This window comes from Andrographis paniculata, unplaced genomic scaffold (genome assembly GCF_009805555.1).
Source record: "Andrographis paniculata isolate CXL003 unplaced genomic scaffold, ASM980555v1 Contig5END, whole genome shotgun sequence".
Lineage (NCBI taxonomy): Eukaryota > Viridiplantae > Streptophyta > Magnoliopsida > Lamiales > Acanthaceae > Andrographis > Andrographis paniculata.
Genome location: NW_026137595.1, coordinates 310,974 through 334,572, shown reverse-complemented (window position 1 = coordinate 334,572; position 23,599 = coordinate 310,974). Strand labels below are relative to the sequence as shown.

The following is a 23,599-nucleotide window of genomic DNA, read 5'->3' as shown; positions in this document are numbered from 1 at the left end:
AGTTTGAATTTAGTATAAAAATAATGTTGGATGAATTTAGTATAAAAATAATGTTGGATGAAATATTTTATTAAAGGAAAATATGTACTTTCTCCGTCCAAATACAATAGTCTTATTTTTTATTTTTGTCCGTCCCAAAATAATAGTCTTATTTCCATAAACAAGTATATCACCGTAAACCAATCCCTATTTTTTAATTATTATTACACAATTGTCACCATTGTTTAAACTAATATACTCACAATGACAAAAAGTCATTTATTTATACTTTTTACCAACCACCAATATAATATCAATATTTCTTAAATCTCATATCTAACACAATAAGACTATACTTTTAGGACGAATGGAGTATTTTTTTTGGAAACACAGACCTTAAATAGTAAAATTTGAGAAAACTCGACTAAAGAAACGTACCCTTACTTTTTAAAGCCAAATTTGATATAATGTATAGTATTTTTCATTTTATATAATAGCAAAATTAGTATGATATTTTTTTTAAATATATCTATTTTATTTTTATAATTGACAAATAAATAGAAGTTTAAAAATATGAATATACTAAAAATGTAGTATATTTTTGCTATGTTAGAACCAAAATTTGATTTTTTGAAGTTTCAAGCTTGGTTCGAACAATATTCAAGAGAATTTTTCTGTTGTTGAATAGAATCCTCTGATTACGATGACTTCAAATGGCCGAGCTTTTGAGCGACAAGACGTTTAATAACTAATTTTGTGGCATTTTAAATAGAATTTGAAGGAACTCATAAAATAACATTAAAACCAATTGAAATTAACAAGAGACTAAAACAGATAGAAAATGACTAGAAATAAAAAAAATAAACAGATAAATTACTACAAATCTAATCAAATGAACAAAATTTATTAAAAAATAAAGACAATTTGAACGGACAGTTAAAAAATAAATTGGTAGAATGGATATCTTTTTGTTGTGTTTAAACCTATTAATATCTTTTGAAAATTAAGAGTAGCTTATCACCTTCCTAATTTCAAAAAGATAGTTATTTCAATTATGTATCCCACGTTTTTGCCCAATTCCGATCATGGCCTTTAGTTTTTTTTTTTTTTAATCTCACTTTCACTTTCATGGTCTTCCCTTGACCTTTCTAGACTTCTTATTGGGATTAAAGGATCCTAACAATACTAGGCCTGACTATTCGAGATACTAGTGTGTTTTGAAGGCCCTTACCTTCTCTTTGGGACTGGACTGGACTGGACTGGACGCCATGATGATATGAAGCTTGACTTGTTGGAAATCCTCAATCGCATAAAGACCTTAACATTCTTTTCGATAGTACTAAGATTGACCTATTGGAACTTTGGAAGGCCTCTGTATCGGACAGACCTTGATAGCTTTTGAAGCCTTTTAACTTTAAGCATCTCAGTTTGCTCCGTACTTCATTACATTTTACGGTAAATGCCTTGCTTTATGAATCTTAGCCCGACAATCAAGAAATCAATACAATCTATTTTTTGAATATGATCAATTCCAACTTATTATAGGTTATTTGATACAAATGAGTGTAAGTTTAAGCTTTGATATAATACGTATTAGATGATCTCACCTAAAAACTTAAATAGTTTAAATATGTTGCATTTATTTATTTATTTACAAAGGATCAACCAAGACCACGAGACTTATCAATCCTACTACTCCCTCCACTATTACTTTATGGACTTGGACCATCATTAGCACAATCAATTTTTGGGCCATTTGAATAATGAGCCATCACACCATTTAGGCTCAAATTATAGGAGGCCAATTTTCCATTTAGTCCATACGGTTTGCAAACATTACCAAAAATACACCCAAAAAAAAAAAAAAAAAATCACTAAAAACAATTTTTAATATTAAAATAATCTATTTATTATCGTTTATTCTTTGTTTTTCATACTCAAGTTCCGACCCGAGAAACTTTCTTTGTTGGCCGGAAAATCCTCACTGTAACTATTCAACCTGCCAAAATGCACCGTGCTGTCCGAAGGAATATTTTGATCATAACATAACACTATCCATTATCCGATTTGGTCAGTACAAAAAAAAAAAAAAATTGATTTTGATACATGAAACATGGCTTTAAAAATAAATCAAGGAAGAAATAAGGCAGACGACGAGTACAGCATAAGCAGCAGTGTTTTTACGACCAGTGCTGGGGATCGTTGTCGGGACAGAGCACTCCTCCCCGTTGAAGAATATCTTCGTCGGAAATCCATCGCCGCCGGCCACGTGGATTCCCGGCGTCTGCTTCTTCGTAAACGATATAACTGACTGTTGCGTGCCCGGAACCCGCGGATCCTTTCTCGGGTTCGACCCGTTTCTTTCTGCAACGAGATAGTTGTGATTGGGCAGCCCTTTCAGAAACAGGGTCCTGTTGTCGGAACCCGACATCCGAGCTCCGTCCATGGAGTAGACCTTCTCGAATCCCGGCATGGCCTTGTCCAGCTCCACGGCTGCAAACCAGTCAACGACGTCGTTTCCGTCCCAATTGAACAGCGTGATCCTCGCCGTCCATCCGCCCCGGAAATCCGACAGGAGGTGCCAGTTGATGCTCACGCCGCAATTGTCGGCGCAGGGCAACGGGCTGGGCACGCGCCGCCGGTTCTGCCGTGCAAACGCCGTCGCCAGCTCGGTCCGGTTGTCGAACGGCAGAAGCAGAGCTTCCGCCGGCAGGAGGAGCGCCGGCGCCGCCGCGCTGCAGACGCCGTTGTCGAGATTCCGGTCGCAGCCGCAGGCGCAAGTGTTGCAGGGAACGACAGAATTGTTAGAAAAGGACGAAAACGACACACAACATTTAGGCTTCCGGGCTGCCAACGTGGCATTGCAGACGACCTGCCAGCTGGCGACGGCCGCCGTCCGCGACGGCAGACCGGCGGCGTCGGGGAATAAAGACGGCGCCACGCGGACAGGCTGTCGGCATTGGTAATCGGAGCCTAATGTGCTGTTGATGTTCCAATTCCGAGGTGGGTAGAGATGAGTTATGTTAAGGTATGGTGGCATTTTGTAGACCTGCATTTGGAAGGAGGATTTGGACCTGCCGGAATCCATGGACGGCGGCAGAATTGTCCCGTTCCGACAGCAGAAAGGGATCTTTCCGAGGTTGTCGTCGTTGGCCATTGAAATCGGGAGATCGATAATTGTGGGGCGCCTGTCGCAGGTTAGGGCTTTGGATAAGTCTAATTGTTTGTAGAATTGGCCCTGGTTGCCAAAGATGCAGTCGCCTGGATCCACGATTTTGGGGTAAGCACCTCTAATGGAGTTGATGAACTCGCCCTGCATCCATTCCCAGCTCAGATTCCAATCTTGGATTCGATTCAGAGGATTCTGATTCTCGATCGTCACCTGGGCCAGGTAGTTACCCTCGTACGACATTAAAACGTCGTACATAATCGAAACGTCGCCGTTTTGGAGGGGGGAGAAATCTCCGCCGTCGATCGACGTGTTCGTTCTTGCCGTCGGGTCCGGCGTGCAGCATATGCTCGTGCTGTTGTTCCCTGATGATCATCAGGGAATGTCAAGTTGACTTTTTTTCTTCTTTTTTAATGATTGAAAGAGATAATCTCGTACCTGTTAGGGGCGGATTCGGACATAAATATCCATCGTTGACGAGAGTCAAATTATCCGGCAAGGGAAAGTCCGGCGGCGCGACGCCGAATTGGGTTCCGACGAGTTGCACCACCGCCTGCATCTGATCGACATCGCCAGCCGTTTCGATCGCCGTCTTCAGGTCTGTGTCGGGGCTGCCGGCGAAGACCGTGCCGCCGGTGACGTTGGCCGGGAGAGGCGTGCCGTCGGCGAGGACAGCATTTCCGGCGGTTACTAGAAGCTCGCCGTGCCGGAACCCTACGAAGACCTGCCAGTTCTTGAGCTCGACCGGGCCGTTGTTCCGAACCGTGAGGGTCGACTCGAACCGGTACGGTTGGTCGGCCGGCGACAGAACCGGCTGGATTCGGGCGCCGCCGGTGTACTGATAGGTGACGAGGATGCCGTTGCAAATGGAAGTATTGGTATTTGGGGTTTGGGAAAAGACATTTGGGAGAAGCACAATACAGAGGGTTAAGGAAATGAGTATTATTACAGGTTTAGCCATGGAAGAAGAAGAAGAAGAAGAAGAAGAATAGGATTAAGCAGGGCAAGAAGAATGGTGAATTTAGACATCATCGTCATCTGACTATGTATTGAAAAGATGTTTGAAGATTTCTTCTTGTTGTTTCGTTTGATTGAGTAAATTAAAACTAAAATAGAGATTAATTATTGTTACACACTTCAGTATAATTATTAAGTGGCGTGCCTGCGCCGGCTTTGATTGAGTCGTTTCTTCTTCATCGTCATCTGATGATCTGATCTAGGCATTTTTGAGGCTTTAATATATAATTTTGTGGGCTTTATTTGGGCCTATCATTGATTTAAATTTGGGCCTATTTTATGATATACAAAGCCCACTATATCGTCAAGGCCCAATTTAAAGGAAGGTTTATGTATTATTGACTGTCTGTGTTTTCAAATATATTTTACATTGATTTGTAATAAAGTAATGTTTTACTGTATTTTAGAGTATTATATACTTATTATTATTATTATGGTATTATCATTATTCAATAATGCAACCTAGGTAATCATATATGAATGCAATAAATAAATAACCTGCGTATGTATGCGTGTGTAATAATAGCACGCAGATCCTAATGCTACTTATTACTACGTATGAAATCTGCACTTCCTTTTATTTATTCGACCGTTGGCAATTTAAAAAATATGCCCACGTTGTCCTCCTCCTTGACTTTCGAATCTTCAAAAAAAATTTATGTCTGTTACTGGGGACCACTCTTGAGCCCAAACGGTTTTTTAGAATCATCACAAACCCTCGATGTGTCCCCAAACAACGGCTCAGATCACCCGACCGTTGGATTCAAACCCTTCATTTACGTCCACCAAAGGAAACAATTTGAATTGCAGCAGCAACTTTCATGAACTTTCGAACGTTATCAAATCTGCTTCCTTTCCTCCTTTCCTCAGTTCGTTGTATTTGAAATTTTCTCTGTTTCTCCACTCTGTTTGATTTGATCTGTCAATCAGCTAAATAAAAATGGTGAAATTGGCTGGCAATTGTTCGGATTCTTCTCCGGTGAAGATCACCGTCACGTCCTCCGGCGGGTCCCGGAGCATGGGATTAACAAGTCCGATGCCACGCCACTCAGTCTCAAATAATCCCAATTCTCCCCTCAGCGCCGGCGAGAATCGTAGGGCATCCTCCGGCGGCGGCGCCGCCGGCAGCAGATACCTTTCTCTCTCAAAGGACAGCACCGATGAGTTTGTCGCATACACAGTTCACATTCCACAGACTCCAGACAACAGAATCCTTTCCGATTCAGTCACAAGCTCCCGTCTCAGTTCCGGCAAAAGCCGGAAAATCAACGGCCACAATCCCTCCGAGGTATTCATCAAGGACGCCATCTTCACCGGCGGATTCAATTCAGCAACAAAAGCTCACGTCCGGAAAAGCTCCGATTCCGGCGACCCTCCTCTCGCCGCCGCCGCCAAATCGAAGCACATATGCGGGATGGAAGGGTGCGACGAGAAAATTACAGGGAATTACAAGAACCGTTGCGAATGTGGCCTCGTGATTTGCTCAGATTGTTACTTGGATTGCGTCGGTAACTGCGACGGCCATTGCCCCGGATGTAAGGAGCCTTACAAGGAGTACAACCACGGCGAAACTGACGACGAAGCACCGCCATCGGAGGAGAAAGATCAGGCGAATCCTCTGCCTTCTTGGAGCAGAGAAGCTAAGCTGGAGAAGAATTTCTCACTGGTGCAATCTTTCAAGAACACAAACCACGATTTCGATCACAATCGTTGGCTGTTCGAGACGAAGGGGACTTACGGATACGGAAATGCTCTGTGGCCTAAAGAAGGCGGCGGCGCCGAGAGGTACGAGAACCCTCCCGATTTCAGCGACAGAAGGAACCGTCCTCTCACTCGTAAAATCGGGATTTCAGCAGCAATCATCAGTCCTTACAGGTGAGTTAAGATTTTGTACCATGTTTATCTGATTATTTTACTATTCTTTGTAAGAGATCTAAGGATGTTGTTTATAATCTACTACAGATTGCTGATGATCATTCGTCTTGGAGTTCTCGGGTGCTTCCTCGCGTGGAGGATAATGCATCCGAACCGTGAAGCTGTGTGGCTATGGATGATGTCGATCGTCTGCGAAATCTGGTTCGCATTCTCCTGGATTCTCGACCAACTTCCCAAGCTGTGTCCCGTTAAACGAGTCACCAATCTTTCTGTCCTAAAAGAGAGATTCGAATCTTCCGAGCCTAATCTTCGGAACCCCAAGAAGCTATCAGATCTTCCGGGAATCGACGTATTCGTTTCCACAGCTGATGCAGAAAAGGAACCGCCGCTAGTCACGGCAAACACAATCCTCTCGATTCTTGCAGTCGATTATCCTGTCGAAAAAGTCGCGTGCTACTTGTCCGACGACGGGGGCTCGCTGGTGACATTCGAAGCCTTGGCTGAGGCCGCCAGCTTCGCCCGAACTTGGGTACCTTTCTGTCGAAAACACAATATAGAGCCACGGAACCCCGAGGCATACTTTGCGCAAAAGCGCGATCCTCTCAAGAACAAGGTGAAGCTCGACTTCGTCAGAGACCGGCGCCGCGTCAAAAGAGAGTACGACGAATTCAAAGTGAGGATCAATGCCTTGCCGGAGTCGATAAGACGAAGATCGGACGCTTACAATGCTCAAACAGAGCTTCGGGCAAAGAAGAAGCAGTTAGAGTTAGGCGGCAATCCTTCGGAACCGATTAAGGTCCCGAAGGCGACGTGGATGGCCGACGGCAGCCATTGGCACGGTGCCTGGGCGTCGGCGGAAGACGGACATTCTAGAAGCGACCATGAAGGGATCATACAGGTGATGACTAAATGGTTTCTTCCATGGCTTACAAAGTTACAAATTATCTTTGATTGTCGCCTTATATCGCCATTTTTATACGTTTGCAGATAATGCTGGTTCCTGCAACTCCGGAGCCACTCTTCGGCAATGAAGCAGACAACGAAAACCTGATCGATACGACTGACGTCGACATCAGGCTGCCGATGCTTGTCTACCTCTCCCGCGAGAAGCGTCGCGCCTTCGATCACAACAAAAAGGCCGGGGCGATGAATGCTTTGGTTCGCGCCAGCGCGATCATGTCGAACGGAGCTTTCATTCTGAACCTCGACTGCGACCACTACATCTACAACTCGCTCGCCCTCCGGGAAGGCATGTGTTTCATGCTCGATAGGGGCGGCGACAAGATCTGCTTCGTTCAGTTCCCGCAAAGATTCGAGGGCATCGATACCAACGACCGTTACGCAAATCACAACACCGTGTTCTTTGACGTCAGCATGAGAGCCTTCGACGGTTTACAAGGTCCTATGTACGTCGGGACCGGCTGCATTTTCCGGAGAATCGCGCTGTACGGATTCAGTCCGCCTCGCGCCACCGAGCACCACGGCTGGTTCGGCCGGAACAAGATCAGAAAGCTTCTGAGAAGATCGAAAGATCAGAAAACAGAGCAACAAGATGACGATGAACTGCTTGTGCCTATCAATGGCAACCAATATGAAGACGATGATCTCGCCAGAGCCTCACTTGCCAAGCAGTTTGGAAACTCAACTTCTCTTATAGACTCCATAGCCGTCGCCGAATTCGGAGGTCGTCTTCTCCACGAGCTTCGGGGCAAAGGCTGCCTCGGCCGGCCCGCAGGGTCGCTGGCTGTTCAGCGCGAGCCGTTGGATGCTGCAGCTCTAGCAGAGGCAGTGAGCGTCGTAACATGCTTCTACGAGGATAAAACCGAGTGGGGCAAGCGAGTCGGATGGATCTACGGCTCGGTGACGGAGGACGTCGTGACGGGCTACCGAATGCACAACAGAGGATGGAGATCAGTCTATTGTGTCACCAAACGGGATGCCTTCCGAGGAACCGCGCCGATAAATCTTACCGACAGGCTCAACCAAGTCCTGCGCTGGGCGACGGGTTCAGTCGAGATCTTCTTCTCCCGGAACAATGCCTTGTTCGCCAGCCCGCGAATGAAGTTCCTCCAACGAGTGGCGTATTTCAACGTCGGGATATACCCGTTCACGTCGATATTCCTACTTGTCTACTGCGTCTTGCCGGCGCTGAGCCTCTTCTCCGGGAAGTTCATTGTCCAGACGTTGGACGTTACCTTCCTCGTGTTCTTGCTAGCTATTACAGTTACTCTCTGTTTGCTCGCTGTTTTGGAAATCAAGTGGTCGGGGATCACCCTCCACGACTGGTGGCGAAACGAGCAATTCTGGCTGATCGGGGGAACCAGCGCGCACCCGGCTGCTGTGATCCAAGGGCTGTTGAAAGTCATTGCCGGGATTGACATATCATTCACGCTGACGTCGAAATCCTCAGCTCCCGACGATGGAGAGGACGAGTTTGCGGAGCTGTATGAGTTCAGGTGGACGACGCTCATGGTCCCGCCGATCACGATCATCATGTTCAATGTGATCGCAATAGGCGTGGCAGCGTCGAGGACGGTTTACAGTCCGTTCCCGCAGTGGAGCAAATTGCTCGGGGGAGTATTCTTCAGCTTCTGGGTACTGTCTCATCTGTATCCTTTCGCGAAGGGTTTGATGGGGAGAAAGGGTAAGATCCCGACCATCGTGTACCTGTGGTCGGGACTCATCTGCATCGTGATATCGCTGCTTACCGTCTATGTCTACCCGCCGTCGGGAAGCCAGGGAAGCATCAGGTTTCTTCAGATACCTTAAGTATCGCCATTGTTATTGTTAGTGTAGTAGTATTGTTATTGCATTTGTAATATTTTGTGCTTGTGTTTGATTGGAATTTGTTGGCTGAATGTTACTCGACATTCAATTCATAGATATGTATGTTTGTGTTTGTTGTTAGTCGTCAAATCAAGTCAAGTTTAGCATAGAAAGTGTTTTCTTTCACTTACTAAAGACTAAGCTAATATAACTAAGCTAAGCTGGTCGTGTTCCAGCTGTAAAGTGATTCGTGTTCTTTCTTTCTCATTTTCTTCAGTGATAAGGGGGTAGGGGTAGGGGTGGGGTGGGGGGACCCTACCCTATGTCACTTATGCACAATGTCAAAATACTGCTTGCTAAGAATGAGCTGTTGTTTGTTTTCCAATCTGCTGCCTTTTATTTCTGTGTGTATATATATATATACTCTAGCAGTGGGAATCTGCATGCAATATCTATATGCCATAACAGGTGCGGATAAAAGGACCAAAGGAACATCAAATGTGACGACTTTTTGGGCAAGAACAAATCTATTTTGATTAATTTCTATAATAATTTAAGATATATGTCATCTGAAAGACCATGTCAATTTACTAATAATATGAAACCACCAACCTACCTAGCTACCTACCTACCCGTAAGAGCCACCACACAACTCTCTAAGAGCATAATGGATTAACAATTCATTAATGATTATTCTTTTTTCATGATGATCTCCACAATTTTGATAGGCCTACTGCTAATAGAAATAATGTACAACACAGTAAGTACAACACATCATACTACTAAGGGTAAGGGAAAAAAAAATAAATACATGCTTCAACTCACTGTCAAGTAGCATTTTCTTAATCAAAAGAATACAAAATAGTCCAAATTTGCATTGATTACAATTTATGAGAAAATTCTGGTGGCCATGTGTGATGATGGCGGGGGGCAAAAGGAATCACACCATTGTTTAAAACAAGGTCCACCCTGTACACAACTGGTTTCCATCTCAATTATTAATTAAGCTTATAATAAACAAATTCAATTCACTTCTAGCCACCCTCTACAATACACTCAATCTACACAGTAATGACAAAAGACATGCTGTGATGTTTAATCTCACATTATTATTACTAGTAGTACTAAATAAATAATAATGAATCATGCAGTTTGGGTTCATAGAAGCCAAAGCCTAAAATTCACATGTCACGAAAAATACTTGGATGGATGGTTGTTGGATCACAGGACATACACCAACACAATATTATTGTTTCCCAATGAATCCCGTGAACTTACTAACAAAAACCCTTTTTCATTACCACAAACATGTAGTCTAATTCAAATGGTGCCTCCTATCATCATATTATTGCAAATCTGAAATATACATCTATTCTAAACCTGAAAGCACTGGCAATCCATTCGAAGAATTTATAACTGTTCGTTTTCAATCAATGAATCCTTAGATTATTAAATCTTCACCAAATACCACAATCTATTGAGCACTGAATTATCTTTGATCCAGAAATCATTACAACTTAAAAAAATCTAGCTAGCAGTCAAGCATAACTCTGGAGAAGTAAGCATGATGACACAAATTCTTTTCAAGAAAACAACACAAAGTGTGCTGTTACAAAGAATCTCAACGTCCAAGTGGGGCGGTGTCTTCTTGCTATAAAAACAAGTATACTTCAAAAAGTCTCATCCAGCTAGGAGAATGGTATTCAACCTTAGTGGGGGAGAGACCATACTTCCCATTCATAACCAACAAAAGAACACCAACCTTCCCACAAACATGACATATATCCTATTCCATTTGCACGTTGAGTTCCCTTTTCCACAATATCAAACCAAAATCCGCCCATCCTTAGAATCTTGAAGGGGTAAGATTAAAGAAAGCTTTCTACACATAAAAATTCTACTGTTCCTCCTCAACGAAAGTCTCTTATTAGATGCCCGACAATCCAGCTGTCCAGATAGCTTCGGCAAGTAGTATCGATTATATAAATGTACAATAATACTTATAGCACACATAAAGATATCAATTCAAGAAGTTGAAGATATATCCCATGATCAGAAAATGCACATTGAATTGCTAAACTAATGCAAACTGGCAGGAAAAGCCAGAGTAGTTTTATACGTTTAAATTCGTTCTGCGGAATTCAGAGGAAAATTCTTTAATAATTGGCCATGGCTCAAAATCTCAATTACAGTTCTGGAATTAGTCCAACTCCAATCAGACACAACAGAAAAGCAGGAACAAATGCCAGGTATAAAACCACAAAAAGGAAAATGATCCTTCTACTTTTTCTTTATAATTTTCAGAAGAGAATAATAGAATAGAATACAAATTAAGATAATGAGTCAATCGTCGGACATAGACAAAGGTTTCGAAGAAGGAATGAATAATTAAGCCAAAAAATATATATAATCAGAGAAGAAAAAAATAACAATGGACAATGTTGAAGAAATAAGAATTATGAGCAAAATTAACAAGGAACAATCACCGGAAGAATTTACCTGCGTGAGAAAGGCTGTTGCTTTTACAGAGGGGGGAAGCCAAAAACTTTCATGTCGACTGCCCGTATAGATCGAAGGGCGCCCACAAGGAGTCGAGTGGACACGGTTGCCTTGAGTCAAGCCGCAGCCATGGCTTGCCGCTGCCACTCCAGTGCAGCAGGCTTACTGGACCAGGGTGAAGGTCTCTGCAGCTCCCCCGCACATTATCCCCACCCAATCCATGTTGATTCCACCTATGTTCGATTGGAGCCACTCGTCCGGCGAACACCAGCAGAAATGGCGGCAGCGAACCGAGCTCGTAGATGCGGTTAGGGCTTGTTTTCTGTATCTCCATCCACTGCTCAATGCGGCGCGTGTATTTGAACCGCCTCCATTTGGCTAGATCTATAACCATCACACCAGTGTTGAAATAGCACGGATTCCGTCCTGAAAATACGCCTGAGAAGACGGAATTCGTCCAGAAATGTTCAGTGAAATATTTTGTGAAATTGGCGTGGCAATATTCCGGAGCGCCGATTGTTTTGCTCCCTAATTTTGTGCTCCAAAGCTTTTTGATATCATCGACCACAACCAGATCTGAATCCAAGTAGATCACCCTTGTAACGCAACTTTCAAGGAGATCCGCTAGATAATTTCGAGCGTAATTTAATGGTTGCTCGAGTGCCTGCCTGACTGAGCTTGAAATCAGACCACGGACTATTTCAGGATCGAAATAATACACTTTAAACTTCAATTCCGGAAAAGTGGATCGGACTAGGGCTTCAAAGCCATTATCCGAGACCAGGAAATGGAAGAACACACTTTCTGGACACTTGGAATGCTGGAGGATGGAATGAACAGCGGCGATTGAGCCCCGCAGATATTCACCGTCGAGAGTAATCGCCACATGAACTAGAGATGGATCGCAGACGCTGGACTTTCCTAATTCCGATGAGCGGCATTCATCGGCATTGCGGAATGACGGAGCTCTTCGGAAGGGGAGTTTGCCCATGGGATTTGAGGAGGACTTGGGAAGCCTGCGATACGAATCAACGTCAGAAGACCTAATTGCCTCCGCCGGCGGGAAGGACTGAAGCGACGGGGAGAGCACAATCATCACCATTGCCGCCGAGAAAAACCCCGAAAATCTCATTACCCACAGCATTTTCGCTCCTCTTTGGAACAACCGCCGTCTCTTTCTCGTAAACTTGATGCCGTAGCAGTCGGACGAAAGGAGGAACGCTAGGGTTCCTCGAAGGTCCGCCAGAATTGGGGCGAAAAACAAAACTTACACGAAGAGGAGAAGCAATTCCAAATCCCGATAGGCGATTGTGCCTTGCTTTTGCAATTAATGTTCTCTCCAATGGTGTGCCGTAGGAACGAAGCGAAATTCATGAGAGAAAAAGTGTAGATTAGGGAAGCATCAATCCATCAACAAAAATGGAAGCCAATGCCGCCTAATGGCAAGTGCATAAAAGCAAAAAGATCCTCTGCACTAAAATGCGCCGACGTGCGTCGCATCAGTCTCTCTGGACAGCCAACTTCTTCCCTCTTTTCTTCTCTGTCTTCTTCCCTCTCCTCTCTTCTTTCTTTTCTCTTCACTGTGGAGGAGAGGTTGACGAAAACCCAAATATAAAAAAATAAAATAAACCCCCATAAAAATAGAAAGAAAAAAAAAAAAAAAAAGAATCTGGGAGGGCTTATTTTTTTATTTACTTAAAATTTTATAGATACTCAATATTACCATTACTATTACTAATTGCAGTATTCTTATTATTATAGGGTATTTGGTTAGGTTTTCCTCCCACCACAGCAACCCATCTGATCTGCTGTTGCGTTTATTATATTTATCTTTATATTTTACCCTTACGCTATTATATACTCGTACTTATTTTATTACCTATCTAAAAATTAAATATGATTACGTGAGGGAGTGCAGTGCAGGCAGGGCCAGCTGTAGCACAATGACATTGACAATTCCCCTCAGGGTGTGTTTGTTTGGGGGTTTGGATTTTGGATTGGGATTTGAATAGTAAAAATTTTGAATTTGAATAGTTGTATGATGTGATATAAATAGGGTTTGATGTGATGTTTTGAATGTAAAATTGATTTTTAGTATAATATAAAAAATGAAAAATAGGTGTTTAATTTGATATTTTTGGGGGAAAAAATTGGATAAATAGTGAAAATCCTCCAAAATCCTTCATTTTTGGTATTGTATATGTCAACTTTAGCAATTGTATTTTTGTATTGATAATTGGCAAGTACATCATACTTAACAATTGAAATATAGTTGGGATAGTGTATGGAAGTTTTTGGACAATGCCTGTGCGGAACGTTGTTTATAAAGCCCAATTCAAATTGGGCCTCCTAGTCGCTAACTACTAAGCCACTGATTTAATTGGGTAATACCAATGGGCCCATGTAAAATTTTACACAACTTGTTTGTTTGTGTTTTCTAGTGTCTGGGTTCCAAATTTTCTTCAATAGAGAATTGCTTTTAACTATGATCTTTTTAGCAGAAATATATAAGCTTATTTAATAATTTTTTTAAATATTATTTCAATATTATAATTTTTTTGGATGACAGTAGGGACCGCAGCCGCTATCCAAAAGTGTATACTGGGTAAACCCCCGGCCAAACCTAATATCCTGCAAACCAAGCTCGACGGGAAAGTCACACTAGACGAACCATGTGTGGCAGGTGACCTGAGACGTCGGGGTTCGAACCCATATGCATACGCTCAATAGAATCTTTGTTGTATGATGCTCTTCATCACCTTACACAAATTTATATCTTAATTTACAGCCATGTACTTAAGGACGTTGACAGTTTTATAGCGGATTATATATATATATATATATCCATATTAAAATTTATATTGAGTGTACACATAATATGGATATATATAATAGTGAACATAATCTAATTTTGTGGACTATTTTATTGCAATATTCTATTATATTGTAGACAAGGATGACCCATAAAGGATGGGCCATGTGACCTACATATACACGACGAATGCTGCAATGGCGGTTCTCATATCGGAATCTTTACAAGTACAATTTGATATCCGCAATTTTAAATAAGAAATAAAATTATTGAATAGTCTGATTTAGGATCAGGAGCGCCACATGCCATTTCAATTCATGACCTAAGGATTCGGCCGCATTAAACACGACGTTTGCACCTCCAAATCCATTTGAAGGTCAAATCTGTGCATCAAGCAATTTAATGGTTACCTTATGTATTTATTCACTAATTTGACTGTTTACGGAATTTGTGTAAATCTCCGTACAATACAATATTGTTTGTTGTTGTGTGTGAAAAATTGAAGCAATGAGGCAGCAGCTAAGTGTTGAAGTTTCTCGTGAGTACTGAACAAAAGCATTGAAATGATTCTGCCAAACTTCAGAGACACGTTGATTGATTTCTTATATGATGATACCTCACTGACATATTGTTTTGTGCTTTGTTTTTGTTTGATGTTTTTTAAGTATAAAAATGCAGCGCTAGAAAACAGTTTCCTTCAATTTGATTACCTCTCAACAAAAGATGCAGGAGAAATGTTTTAGGTACAACATTAACTCTGTTTAGAGAGGATCAAAACGAGCAAAATCTGGAAAGCTTCTTTTATTCAATTTAGCAACGATTCGGAAAAAACGTTACCGAAAGCGATGAGTATTTACCGTCGGCAATCATTTTTGGAGGCTATGGCAGGTGCTTCGCAGGGAACCAGCGGTCCTTGCGCCATCACGATCGATTTGTAGATCTCGACGAGCATCTTCTCATCGTACTCCTTAATCGGTCGCTTTCCAAAGGCGGAGGCGCCATCTAAGCCGTAACCGCCGCCTAACGCTCGCGTGTTCGCAAGCTTGAGCATCAAATTAACGTACGCATCGCGCAATCCGATAAGGAACTTCTTCGGCGAGAAACGGAGCTTCAGCTTCAACCGCCGCTTCGGTTTAATCCGCCAGAATCGACGCCTGGTATGCGAATCGTCGTCTTGTGCACCGAGTTGCACCACCGGTGCCTTGTTTTTACGGCCGCCGGATTTCAACCGATCGTAACCTTTCTTCCGCCAGTATCCTTGGATTCCTCGGTACGTCTTTGCTGTAAACCCTTCCATTTCCCCTGATCTTCGAGAATACGCTTTCAGTGGGGGATAAATTATTCACACAGTGCGGAGAAACGGGATTTTCATGCTCTCATATGAAATCGGAAACAGGTGGGAGTTCGTAACCACGGTTATATGTTACTCCTATTTTATAATTATATATATATATAAAGAAAATAAATATATAAATAAATAAATAAGGAGTGCAGGGGTGGTGATAGGCGTGTAATTAATGGGGATAGGAGTTGTTTGGTAATAGGAAACTATACTGAACAAGTAAAGCTAATTTCCATTGCTCCGTTTGACCTATTATGAAAATGGTACCTGAAAATGATTCTTTACCAATTTAAGTTATGTCTATAAAATACATTTAAATTTGTGTTACTCCCTATTTATTGATATAAATATTAATTTAATTATTATATTAGAAGTTTTTTTTTTCATTATATATATATATATAAATATTTTAAAATTTTGAAACATCTATCAAAGTGGATTATTTTAAGAAGAATTTCAAACAAACAAACATCCCTTAAGTGAGCAGTTCTCTTTTTACTGTTTCATACATGTAGCTTCATATTTGTGTGTTTGTTATTTTATATTAAAATTTAATATTTTTGAAATTGAAACAGTTTAGGTTTTAAATTAAGAATAATATTAAACATAAAAAAATTTTAAAAATAAAATAACATATTAACCAAATCTGCATTACCAATATCGACTTACGTTGATAATCCCATTATCATCACAATTCTCATTTTACTTTTTTATTACGATTATGGTAATACTCTAATGTAAATTTTATTACAAAAATAATTCAATTCGAAATTATCCTTCATTAATGAGATGGTGAAAAAAATAGAACAGGGTTGCAAATAAATAGCATGGGATAGTAGTAATAAACATTTCCTTTATTTATTTTTAGGAAAAAAGGAAATTGAATTATTAAATGGATAAACTATTTTCCTTCATTTATGTATTTCTAATTTCGAGTTTTCCGTCTCGTTTACGTATATTCATTTCTGAATTTATAAATTTCTAAAACTGTGGTGTCATTAATCGTTATTGATGAGTAGAAAGGTCCAAATCAACGGCGTGGATTTCGTAGCATTGAACGGTGTGGATGTACTCGCCGAATGAGGTCCCCTTCCCGATGTGAATTCCAGTTGTCGTTGACTATATTAGCGGTGGGACACACTTTTATATTACATCAAATTTAGAAATGTAACCTTAAAAATCGTAACTTATTACGCTATTATAAAATTTTTAAAATTTTATTCTTATTCTTATTCTTATTATTATTTTTTTATATACCGTACGTACTTCACTTCTTTTTCATACGAGGTTGATCAAAGCCCAAACCTTTATTGGATCTGCAAAGGGCCCAATAGCAATAGTTGCATTTTTGTGTGGGCTGAGATAAGAAGAAATTGGTGACAAAGTTAGCATCTCGTAGGTCGATATCGGCATTTAATGCATTCTTGAATCCAAACAACATCGTCACGTGCTCATACTCATTTGTCCATAACTCATTCCTAATTAAACCCAAATTGAAAATATAAATAGCATATGCAAGTAATAGTGTGGAATGCAAAATCCGCACGTATAACGTGATTTAAATAAGCATTATTATAATATTTTAACATAAAAAAGAAATATTAAATTTAATTATTTTTTAAAAATTAAAAAATTAATAAAACTTCTCAGAAATTTCCAAACAAACACACCTGTTTAAGTTTTATTTTCGTAGATTACAACTAAATCTTCGGAAAGAGACAAAGCCAATGAGAAACTGGCACGTGTCAAAGCAATGGTAGAAAGTGTTACTTACACCCAGGTGCCCAGCCCAACAAATGATCTAAAACCGTACATAATTCTATTGTGTGGTACAGATCTAATCAGGATCTTCACTCCCGGGTGCGGCTAAGCGTGGTTGAGATAGAGGGATGAGATGGTGCGGATATCAAGGCACATGCACCATTGAACCTGCTTTTATTTTTTCCCCATATTCTTTCTTCTTCGTCCACTTTCAACCCTATTCTATTTGTATTTCAGACTTTCTTCAGATCCTTCAGTGAAGCTTTTTGCTAATACAGAAACAAAAATGGCAGCTCCTTTTCTTCTTGTATTTTTCTTCATTTCTCTCTTCTTACCTAACTCCGGCGGAATAACTGCCGCCGGAAAAGACCAAGTCGCCTGCACAATGTGCTCTTCTTGCGATAATCCTTGCCAGCCAGATTCCTCTCCACCGCCACCGCCGTCGCCGTCTCCGCCGCCTCCAACCGGGCTAAATTGCCCTCCGCCGCCGCCTACCGGAGGCGGTGGCGGTGTCTACTACTTCTCTCCGCCGCCTCCACTGCAGCAGTCCTATTACCCGCCGGCGAGTGGCGGCGGCGGCGGCGCGTACTACCCAACCGCGCCGTCGAAATATCCTCCCGGATACGCAGCTCCGCCGCCGCCAAACCCTATTGTGTCGTACTTTCCTTTCTATTACAACAACAATTCTTCGTCTAATGATCACTCCGACGACGATTACGACAATTCCCATTCCGACCAATTCACATCGTCTCTCTTAATTTCTTCAACCTCCATTTTAATTTCCACTCTCTTCTTCTTCTTCTTCCTCTGAATTATGAATCCGACACGACAATGCACTATGCGAAGAAGAACCACCTATCATTGGTCAGGTTTGTAGAAATTTAAAATTCTCCGAAGCTTCAGTTTATGTACTAAATCTATATATATATATTTGTTAAATGTACAAGAACGAGATGATTTGTAGAACTGGATTCACATTACTGTATCTAAATTTCTGTTGATAGATAGAATATTCGATTCCTTAACTATCCCCTATTGCATTATTAACCCAAGTTTTTTAGTGAGGACTCTTTTTAAACTCTAACTTTAGGGACTCTTTTTTTGGGCTATTCTTTCAATTTCATTATTTTATTTGTGTGCACTAATTTTGGACCTCATATGGAAGAAAGAAGGGATAAGCAGCGAAGCAATGGGCCCAGCGGATGGGTCTTACAGTATTAAATACTCCCTCCTTCCCGCTACACACCCCTTTTCTGCTATAATACAGATGACTTTTTTTTTTTTTTTTTTCTACTGTCTCACAAAAATTAACTCTTTATATATTTTTTTAATTTTATCAATTTTAAATAAATTTAATAAATATAAATCAATTTAGCCACTTAAAACCTTTTATTTGTATCTCTCCTCAAATAATGCTCTCTCCGTCCCAAAAAATTTGTTTTTTTTTTTTCATTTTCGTCCGTTTCAAAACAATTGTCTTGTTTTCAACCGTAGTCTCTACTTTATAACAAAATTACTTTATTTTTTCATATCATCCCTGCAAAGGCATTTTAGTCATTTATATTCTACTTTATACCTACTTTCAATTAAATACTATTATTCCTTAATTCCCGTGTCAACTCTCAATAGACACTTCTTTTGGGACCGAGGGAGTATAATTTTTTATATATATTTAAAATTTCTTATTTTTATAAAACTAATGTATGGTAATAATAAATGAATAAAAATATTTTGTATTTATATTATATAAAATTTTATTATCTACAAAATAATATCTATATATCATATATTTATTTTGAAATATAATCTTAAAAAATTTTAAAATATCAATAATATTATTCATATAAAAAATAATAAACTAATATCATAACTAAGTTACTAATTACTAATCTACACTAATTACTAATCTACACTGTCTAAAAAAATCATATCCCTAATAAAAAGTTATATCCTATAACGTCACCGAGAGAGTACTACTTATTGCATCCATTAATTTATATTATTTATATATATTTTTTATTTATGAAAAAAATCTTAAATATTTTAAATTTATATTCTTTAATATTATATTTATTTTTATATATTGATAATATTTACCTACTCAATTTAATAAAAAAAAAACAAAACCTAATTATTTAATCATTTTTTTCACCTATATACAAAATACTTTACATTTTATAAATATAATAAAGTAATGAAAACTTTTTTTTTCTATTATAAATATTATCAAAAATTACCTACCCGGAGGGAATACAAAGTATATTTGATTAAAAAATTTTATTTTGAATTTTACTATTTATATTTTTAAAAGTAATATTAAAACAAATATTTTTTTTTCTATACTGCATTAAAAATATTAACTATGAACACATTTATGTACCAAAATATTTTTTCTGCGTCATTTAAAAAAAGAAAAAAAAGAAAAAAAGAACCCTTAGGGGGAGAGATGCTATTACACGAGTCAAGCCATCAAACCGAAACCCAAAATTCAAACCACAAAACACACCCTATTTATGCTTCGTTAAAACTAGTGAACCTAATTACCTTGGAATTGTATGGACGAGTATTAAATAAAATCATACAGTTTGACGTAAAAAAAAAAAAAAAAAAGGTAAAATGGTAACGCTTCTAGAATGTGGTATATCTTTCTTCATTATTATTTTTGGTTTGGATAAAAAAGTTCAACCGAAACGTGACGGTGAGAACTCGGATCTCTGACCTTCACCAGTATTCGCCGCGAAGCTGCCGGAGAACTTTTCCGTGGGGGGAATCAGGGTCTCCCATCTCGGCGTTTCTCCGGTAGATTTCCATTGCGCGGCGGAGCGAGTCGTCGACGGTATCAAGCTGCTCCGGACTCCACAGCTTGACGGTTGAACCGTCGATTATTTTCACGTAATTCTCGGAACCACCGCGATCGGTCGCCTGAGTTATCGGCTTTCTGGTATCAGCAACCTGGATGTGCGACAGCGGCGACGCTTTGTGGTGCTTGAAATACTCTCTGTTGTCTCTCTCCTGTTCTTCTCTCTGCACCTTCCTGTCAGTTTCGTCTTCGCTTTTTGGCCAGGGGCTACCGTCGGTGGAGTAGTTAGAAATCCGGCGCTTTTGCTGCGTGGTTGGATTGATTAGAGGTGCGACGCCGGAGGACTCCAGTTTAGGACCGGATTTGGTATGAACGTAGGGTTCGGCGTCCTTGCCGGTCGATTCCTGCTCCGGCGAGCGGTGGCGCCTCTTCTCATCGATAATCGAGTCGGTTCTGGAAACTTCCTGAAACAAATTCCATACAATCAACACGTGAATCAATCATCCCTCAGAAACTCTACCAATTAGATTCCGATTGAAATTCCGATACCTACTTCAGGCTCAACGGAGTGAACCGCCGGATCAGCCGTCCTCCCGGTAGTGGCTCCGGTGCCAAAGCTCCGTACCAGAAACCGTTTCCGAAAGCCGATCCGACTAAATCCGGCAACAGTTGCAGCCAATCTGGATTGCATCATGACTTTTTTCTTCAATTTTTTTTCTCAAAATGCAGCGACGGCGACAACAAAGCATGTATTGTGTTTTTGGCTATGACGAGCGTCGTATATACCGTCGCGCGACGCGTGTCGGATTGGAACACGTGGCAGAAGTTCCAGTGGTTACTAGATTGTTCGTGTCAGCCCATTTTATTCGAATAGCCTAGAAGCTCCGTTAACCTCGCCTTACTAAAATACTTTTATGCATAATTAAAGAATTACTATATAAAATAGACCACAAATTTTGGGCACATTTTTAGCCCAATGGGCCCAACAACTACATGATGAATTGACAAACATAACCAGTCCAATTACGAAAGGGGTTTTTGATAAGCCCAATTGATTTTTTCCTTTTAATAGAATTCTTTAAAATGAATTTGTTTTTTTTTTTTTTTTATGAGTATCATTTCGCCAACAGAATGTTACTGCAACTGCACAGTCAAAGCAAAAATGAAGGAAGGAATAAAAGTCCTGCTACAAAAGCATCCCTACAGTGAATTTAGTGATCGGAAAGCTAAATCAGTCCTTTGCAGGCAGGCATTACAATTTTGGTTAGACAATATTGTTTTTGAATAGTCAGAAAAGTTGAGGTACAATGAGATCAGCTTGAGGTACTGCTGGTTTAAGCACAAGACAGCGCCATTAACAATATCGCCGCCTGCTCTTCCTCTCGCAACTTACTCATCAGTTTCCCCGATCTCTGCAACACGATTTCACTTCCCAAAGCTGTAAGTCGCATTTTCAAAATCTCTCGCACTGCATCGCTCCGATCGACGCTCGTTCGCTTCTTTTTCTTGTTGCTTTTTCCTGTATCAAGTCCCAACAGTTGCCTCCTCTTTTTGTTGTATTTGATCCCACACGCATTGCATAATGACTGAACAATCGAGTGTATTTCGAAATCAGAAATGGAGATTCGGTTTAAATTTTTTGAAGATAAATCAAAATAAGGCAGTCACCTTGGGTCCAGATGGACCGCCTCGCCACAGAGGGGTTCTAGTTGTGTGACAATCGCTGCAACTCTTCGATGTAGAACTGTCGTGATGTTTCCCCTCCAAATCTGCTTTCTGAAGAATAAAAAACACTAAACCAAGTTAGATAAAGAATACACGAGTATCATGTCGAGATTTGATCAGAATGAAATGTGCAAATCAAGGAATAAAAACCGAACTCCTCACCTTATCTACTTTCAGATCCATACCATGAACCAGGGAACTAGTTGCTGCAATCCAAGCTAATACGAAAGCACAGAGAAAACGCACACCAGCAAACAGTTTTGGCGGCGCTGCAGGCGTCTCTAATCAGATCACGAAATGATCAAAGCATCGACACAGAAATTGTATCGAAAAATAGAGAAACACAAACGGAAAACGCTAGAGATTCAGATGATCAAATGATCAGAGGATTTATGGAATTGAGAATAGACGATGACTCGATGAGTGATGCAGCGCGACGGGCCGTGCAGTCTTTTTGGCGTGAGTATGAATATGTGCAATGTGCTGATCTAAGCTTTTTATATACTCTCAACCAAAACCTGCTAAAACGCCAACGGGACAACAAAACCCTAGCTGGCTCAATATTTGATATTTTCTGCAGATTGACCATTTTGTCCCTCTCCACTGCTCAAATTTTTAGTACATCTCAGCCGTTGAAAATGATTTTGATCTGATCTTTGCGGTGGAGCTTTTAAGGGATTACTTGGATAAGTAAATAAATAAATACAGTAATTAGTATGTAATTTATTTAAAAGACTTTCAAATAATTAATCAAGTATCTATTGTATAGTTTTTTATATCGTAAATTGGAATAATTTTCTAGCATGAGAATGAATGGATTTGTGAAAAGGACTTTTGAAGACAAAAATGCAGGCTATATATATTGCTAATTAATGAGGAAAGATTCCTGTCAATTGAAATTTATTTTCATGTAATTAACAGGTTAGTAGTTAGGATGCAAAGGCTGTTATTTTGCACTTAAAAAAAGAATATTTGTTTCTCATATAAATACTATATCAAACCATTATTTTTAATATGAAAAATCCAAGTACCAAAAACGACGAACTATTTATATCTTGGTTATAAGCAAATACTAAAAGAGTGCATACAAATTGAAGAGGACGACGAAATCAGTGTGTCATATTATTCAGCTGGGTTTGAAAAGACAGGACAGGACAAGACAAGACGATACCAGAATTTATTTAACACTCATATCATTATCACATTATTATTAATATTATAATTTTAACAATAATAGTGAAATCATTTGTCCCTACGTCTGCAAATCTTGGTGTCTGATTGTTACTGTTTTTATTCACAACGCAGTAGTTTGTTTGTTTGATTCTCAATTTATGGGGGCAACAAATGCAATATATTATTTTGGTGGGTGAGTGCTGTTTTACATGGTACAATACAAGCAAACATGACAACCGCTGCTTCCTACATGTGGATTCACTGAAACAAGAAAGACATGTATGACCTTAAGCGTAAAATCTAATCCGACTTAAATTTGAAAATTTGAACGATAATCGCATAAATATATTAATATTAATTATTTAATTTATTATATATAAAAAAAATAAAACAATTCAACTCGAACCCGGAGCAAAATAATTAAATTTGGATAGAAATTTCAACTCAGTTATATATAAATATCTATATGAACCCAAGACACTAATAAACAGATTAAATAATAAACAGATTAGGGTAAAGTTGTGTGAAGCCGACCCAAATTGACCTATTATCATTTTTAAACGGCTGTACCATATTATAATTCAATTATTGCATACCTAGATATATTTAATTTTCAAAGTACAGTAGATGATACCATAAGTAACATTTAGCACTAGATAACAGAGAAACAAACAAGGCTTG

General features: G+C 39.9%; 7 protein-coding genes across 7 annotated transcripts; 2 read left to right on the top strand and 5 right to left on the bottom strand.

The window, feature by feature from the left end:
• Positions 1-1,935: 1,935 nt before the first annotated feature.
• On the bottom strand, positions 1,936-4,259 carry LOC127258981 (COBRA-like protein 7). Its single transcript, XM_051286089.1, has 2 exons — positions 3,587-4,259; positions 1,936-3,513 (listed from the first exon to the last, which is right to left on the bottom strand). Exons 1-2 carry the CDS (start codon positions 4,107-4,109, stop codon positions 2,099-2,101), a joined length of 1,938 nt encoding a protein of 645 aa, XP_051142046.1. The 5' UTR covers positions 4,110-4,259; the 3' UTR covers positions 1,936-2,098.
• A 674-nt stretch (positions 4,260-4,933) lies between these two features.
• LOC127259105 (cellulose synthase-like protein D5) lies at positions 4,934-9,087 on the top strand. Its single transcript, XM_051286253.1, has 3 exons — positions 4,934-6,040; positions 6,128-6,938; positions 7,028-9,087. Exons 1-3 carry the CDS (start codon positions 5,106-5,108, stop codon positions 8,807-8,809), a joined length of 3,528 nt encoding a protein of 1,175 aa, XP_051142210.1. The 5' UTR covers positions 4,934-5,105; the 3' UTR covers positions 8,810-9,087.
• Positions 9,088-10,265: 1,178 nt separating this feature from the next.
• Positions 10,266-12,927, bottom strand: LOC127259138 (probable galacturonosyltransferase-like 7). The gene has a single exon (XM_051286282.1). It carries the CDS (start codon positions 12,447-12,449, stop codon positions 11,355-11,357), a length of 1,095 nt encoding a protein of 364 aa, XP_051142239.1. The 5' UTR covers positions 12,450-12,927; the 3' UTR covers positions 10,266-11,354.
• Positions 12,928-14,227: 1,300 nt separating this feature from the next.
• LOC127258954 (uncharacterized) lies at positions 14,228-15,561 on the bottom strand. Its single transcript, XM_051286048.1, has 2 exons — positions 14,975-15,561; positions 14,228-14,500 (listed from the first exon to the last, which is right to left on the bottom strand). The coding sequence occupies exons 1-2, from the start codon at positions 15,412-15,414 to the stop codon at positions 14,440-14,442; spliced, it is 501 nt and encodes a 166-aa protein (XP_051142005.1). The 5' UTR covers positions 15,415-15,561; the 3' UTR covers positions 14,228-14,439.
• Positions 15,562-17,390: 1,829 nt separating this feature from the next.
• LOC127258727 (leucine-rich repeat extensin-like protein 3) lies at positions 17,391-18,245 on the top strand. The gene has a single exon (XM_051285681.1). It carries the CDS (start codon positions 17,507-17,509, stop codon positions 18,029-18,031), a length of 525 nt encoding a protein of 174 aa, XP_051141638.1. The 5' UTR covers positions 17,391-17,506; the 3' UTR covers positions 18,032-18,245.
• A 1,397-nt stretch (positions 18,246-19,642) lies between these two features.
• Positions 19,643-20,784, bottom strand: LOC127258726 (uncharacterized). The gene is made up of 2 exons (XM_051285679.1): positions 20,574-20,784; positions 19,643-20,484 (listed from the first exon to the last, which is right to left on the bottom strand). The coding sequence occupies exons 1-2, from the start codon at positions 20,712-20,714 to the stop codon at positions 19,942-19,944; spliced, it is 684 nt and encodes a 227-aa protein (XP_051141636.1). The 5' UTR covers positions 20,715-20,784; the 3' UTR covers positions 19,643-19,941.
• Positions 20,785-21,123: 339 nt separating this feature from the next.
• On the bottom strand, positions 21,124-22,522 carry LOC127258728 (GATA transcription factor 15-like). The gene is made up of 3 exons (XM_051285682.1): positions 21,908-22,522; positions 21,689-21,796; positions 21,124-21,606 (listed from the first exon to the last, which is right to left on the bottom strand). Exons 1-3 carry the CDS (start codon positions 21,926-21,928, stop codon positions 21,355-21,357), a joined length of 381 nt encoding a protein of 126 aa, XP_051141639.1. The 5' UTR covers positions 21,929-22,522; the 3' UTR covers positions 21,124-21,354.
• Positions 22,523-23,599: the final 1,077 nt, after the last annotated feature.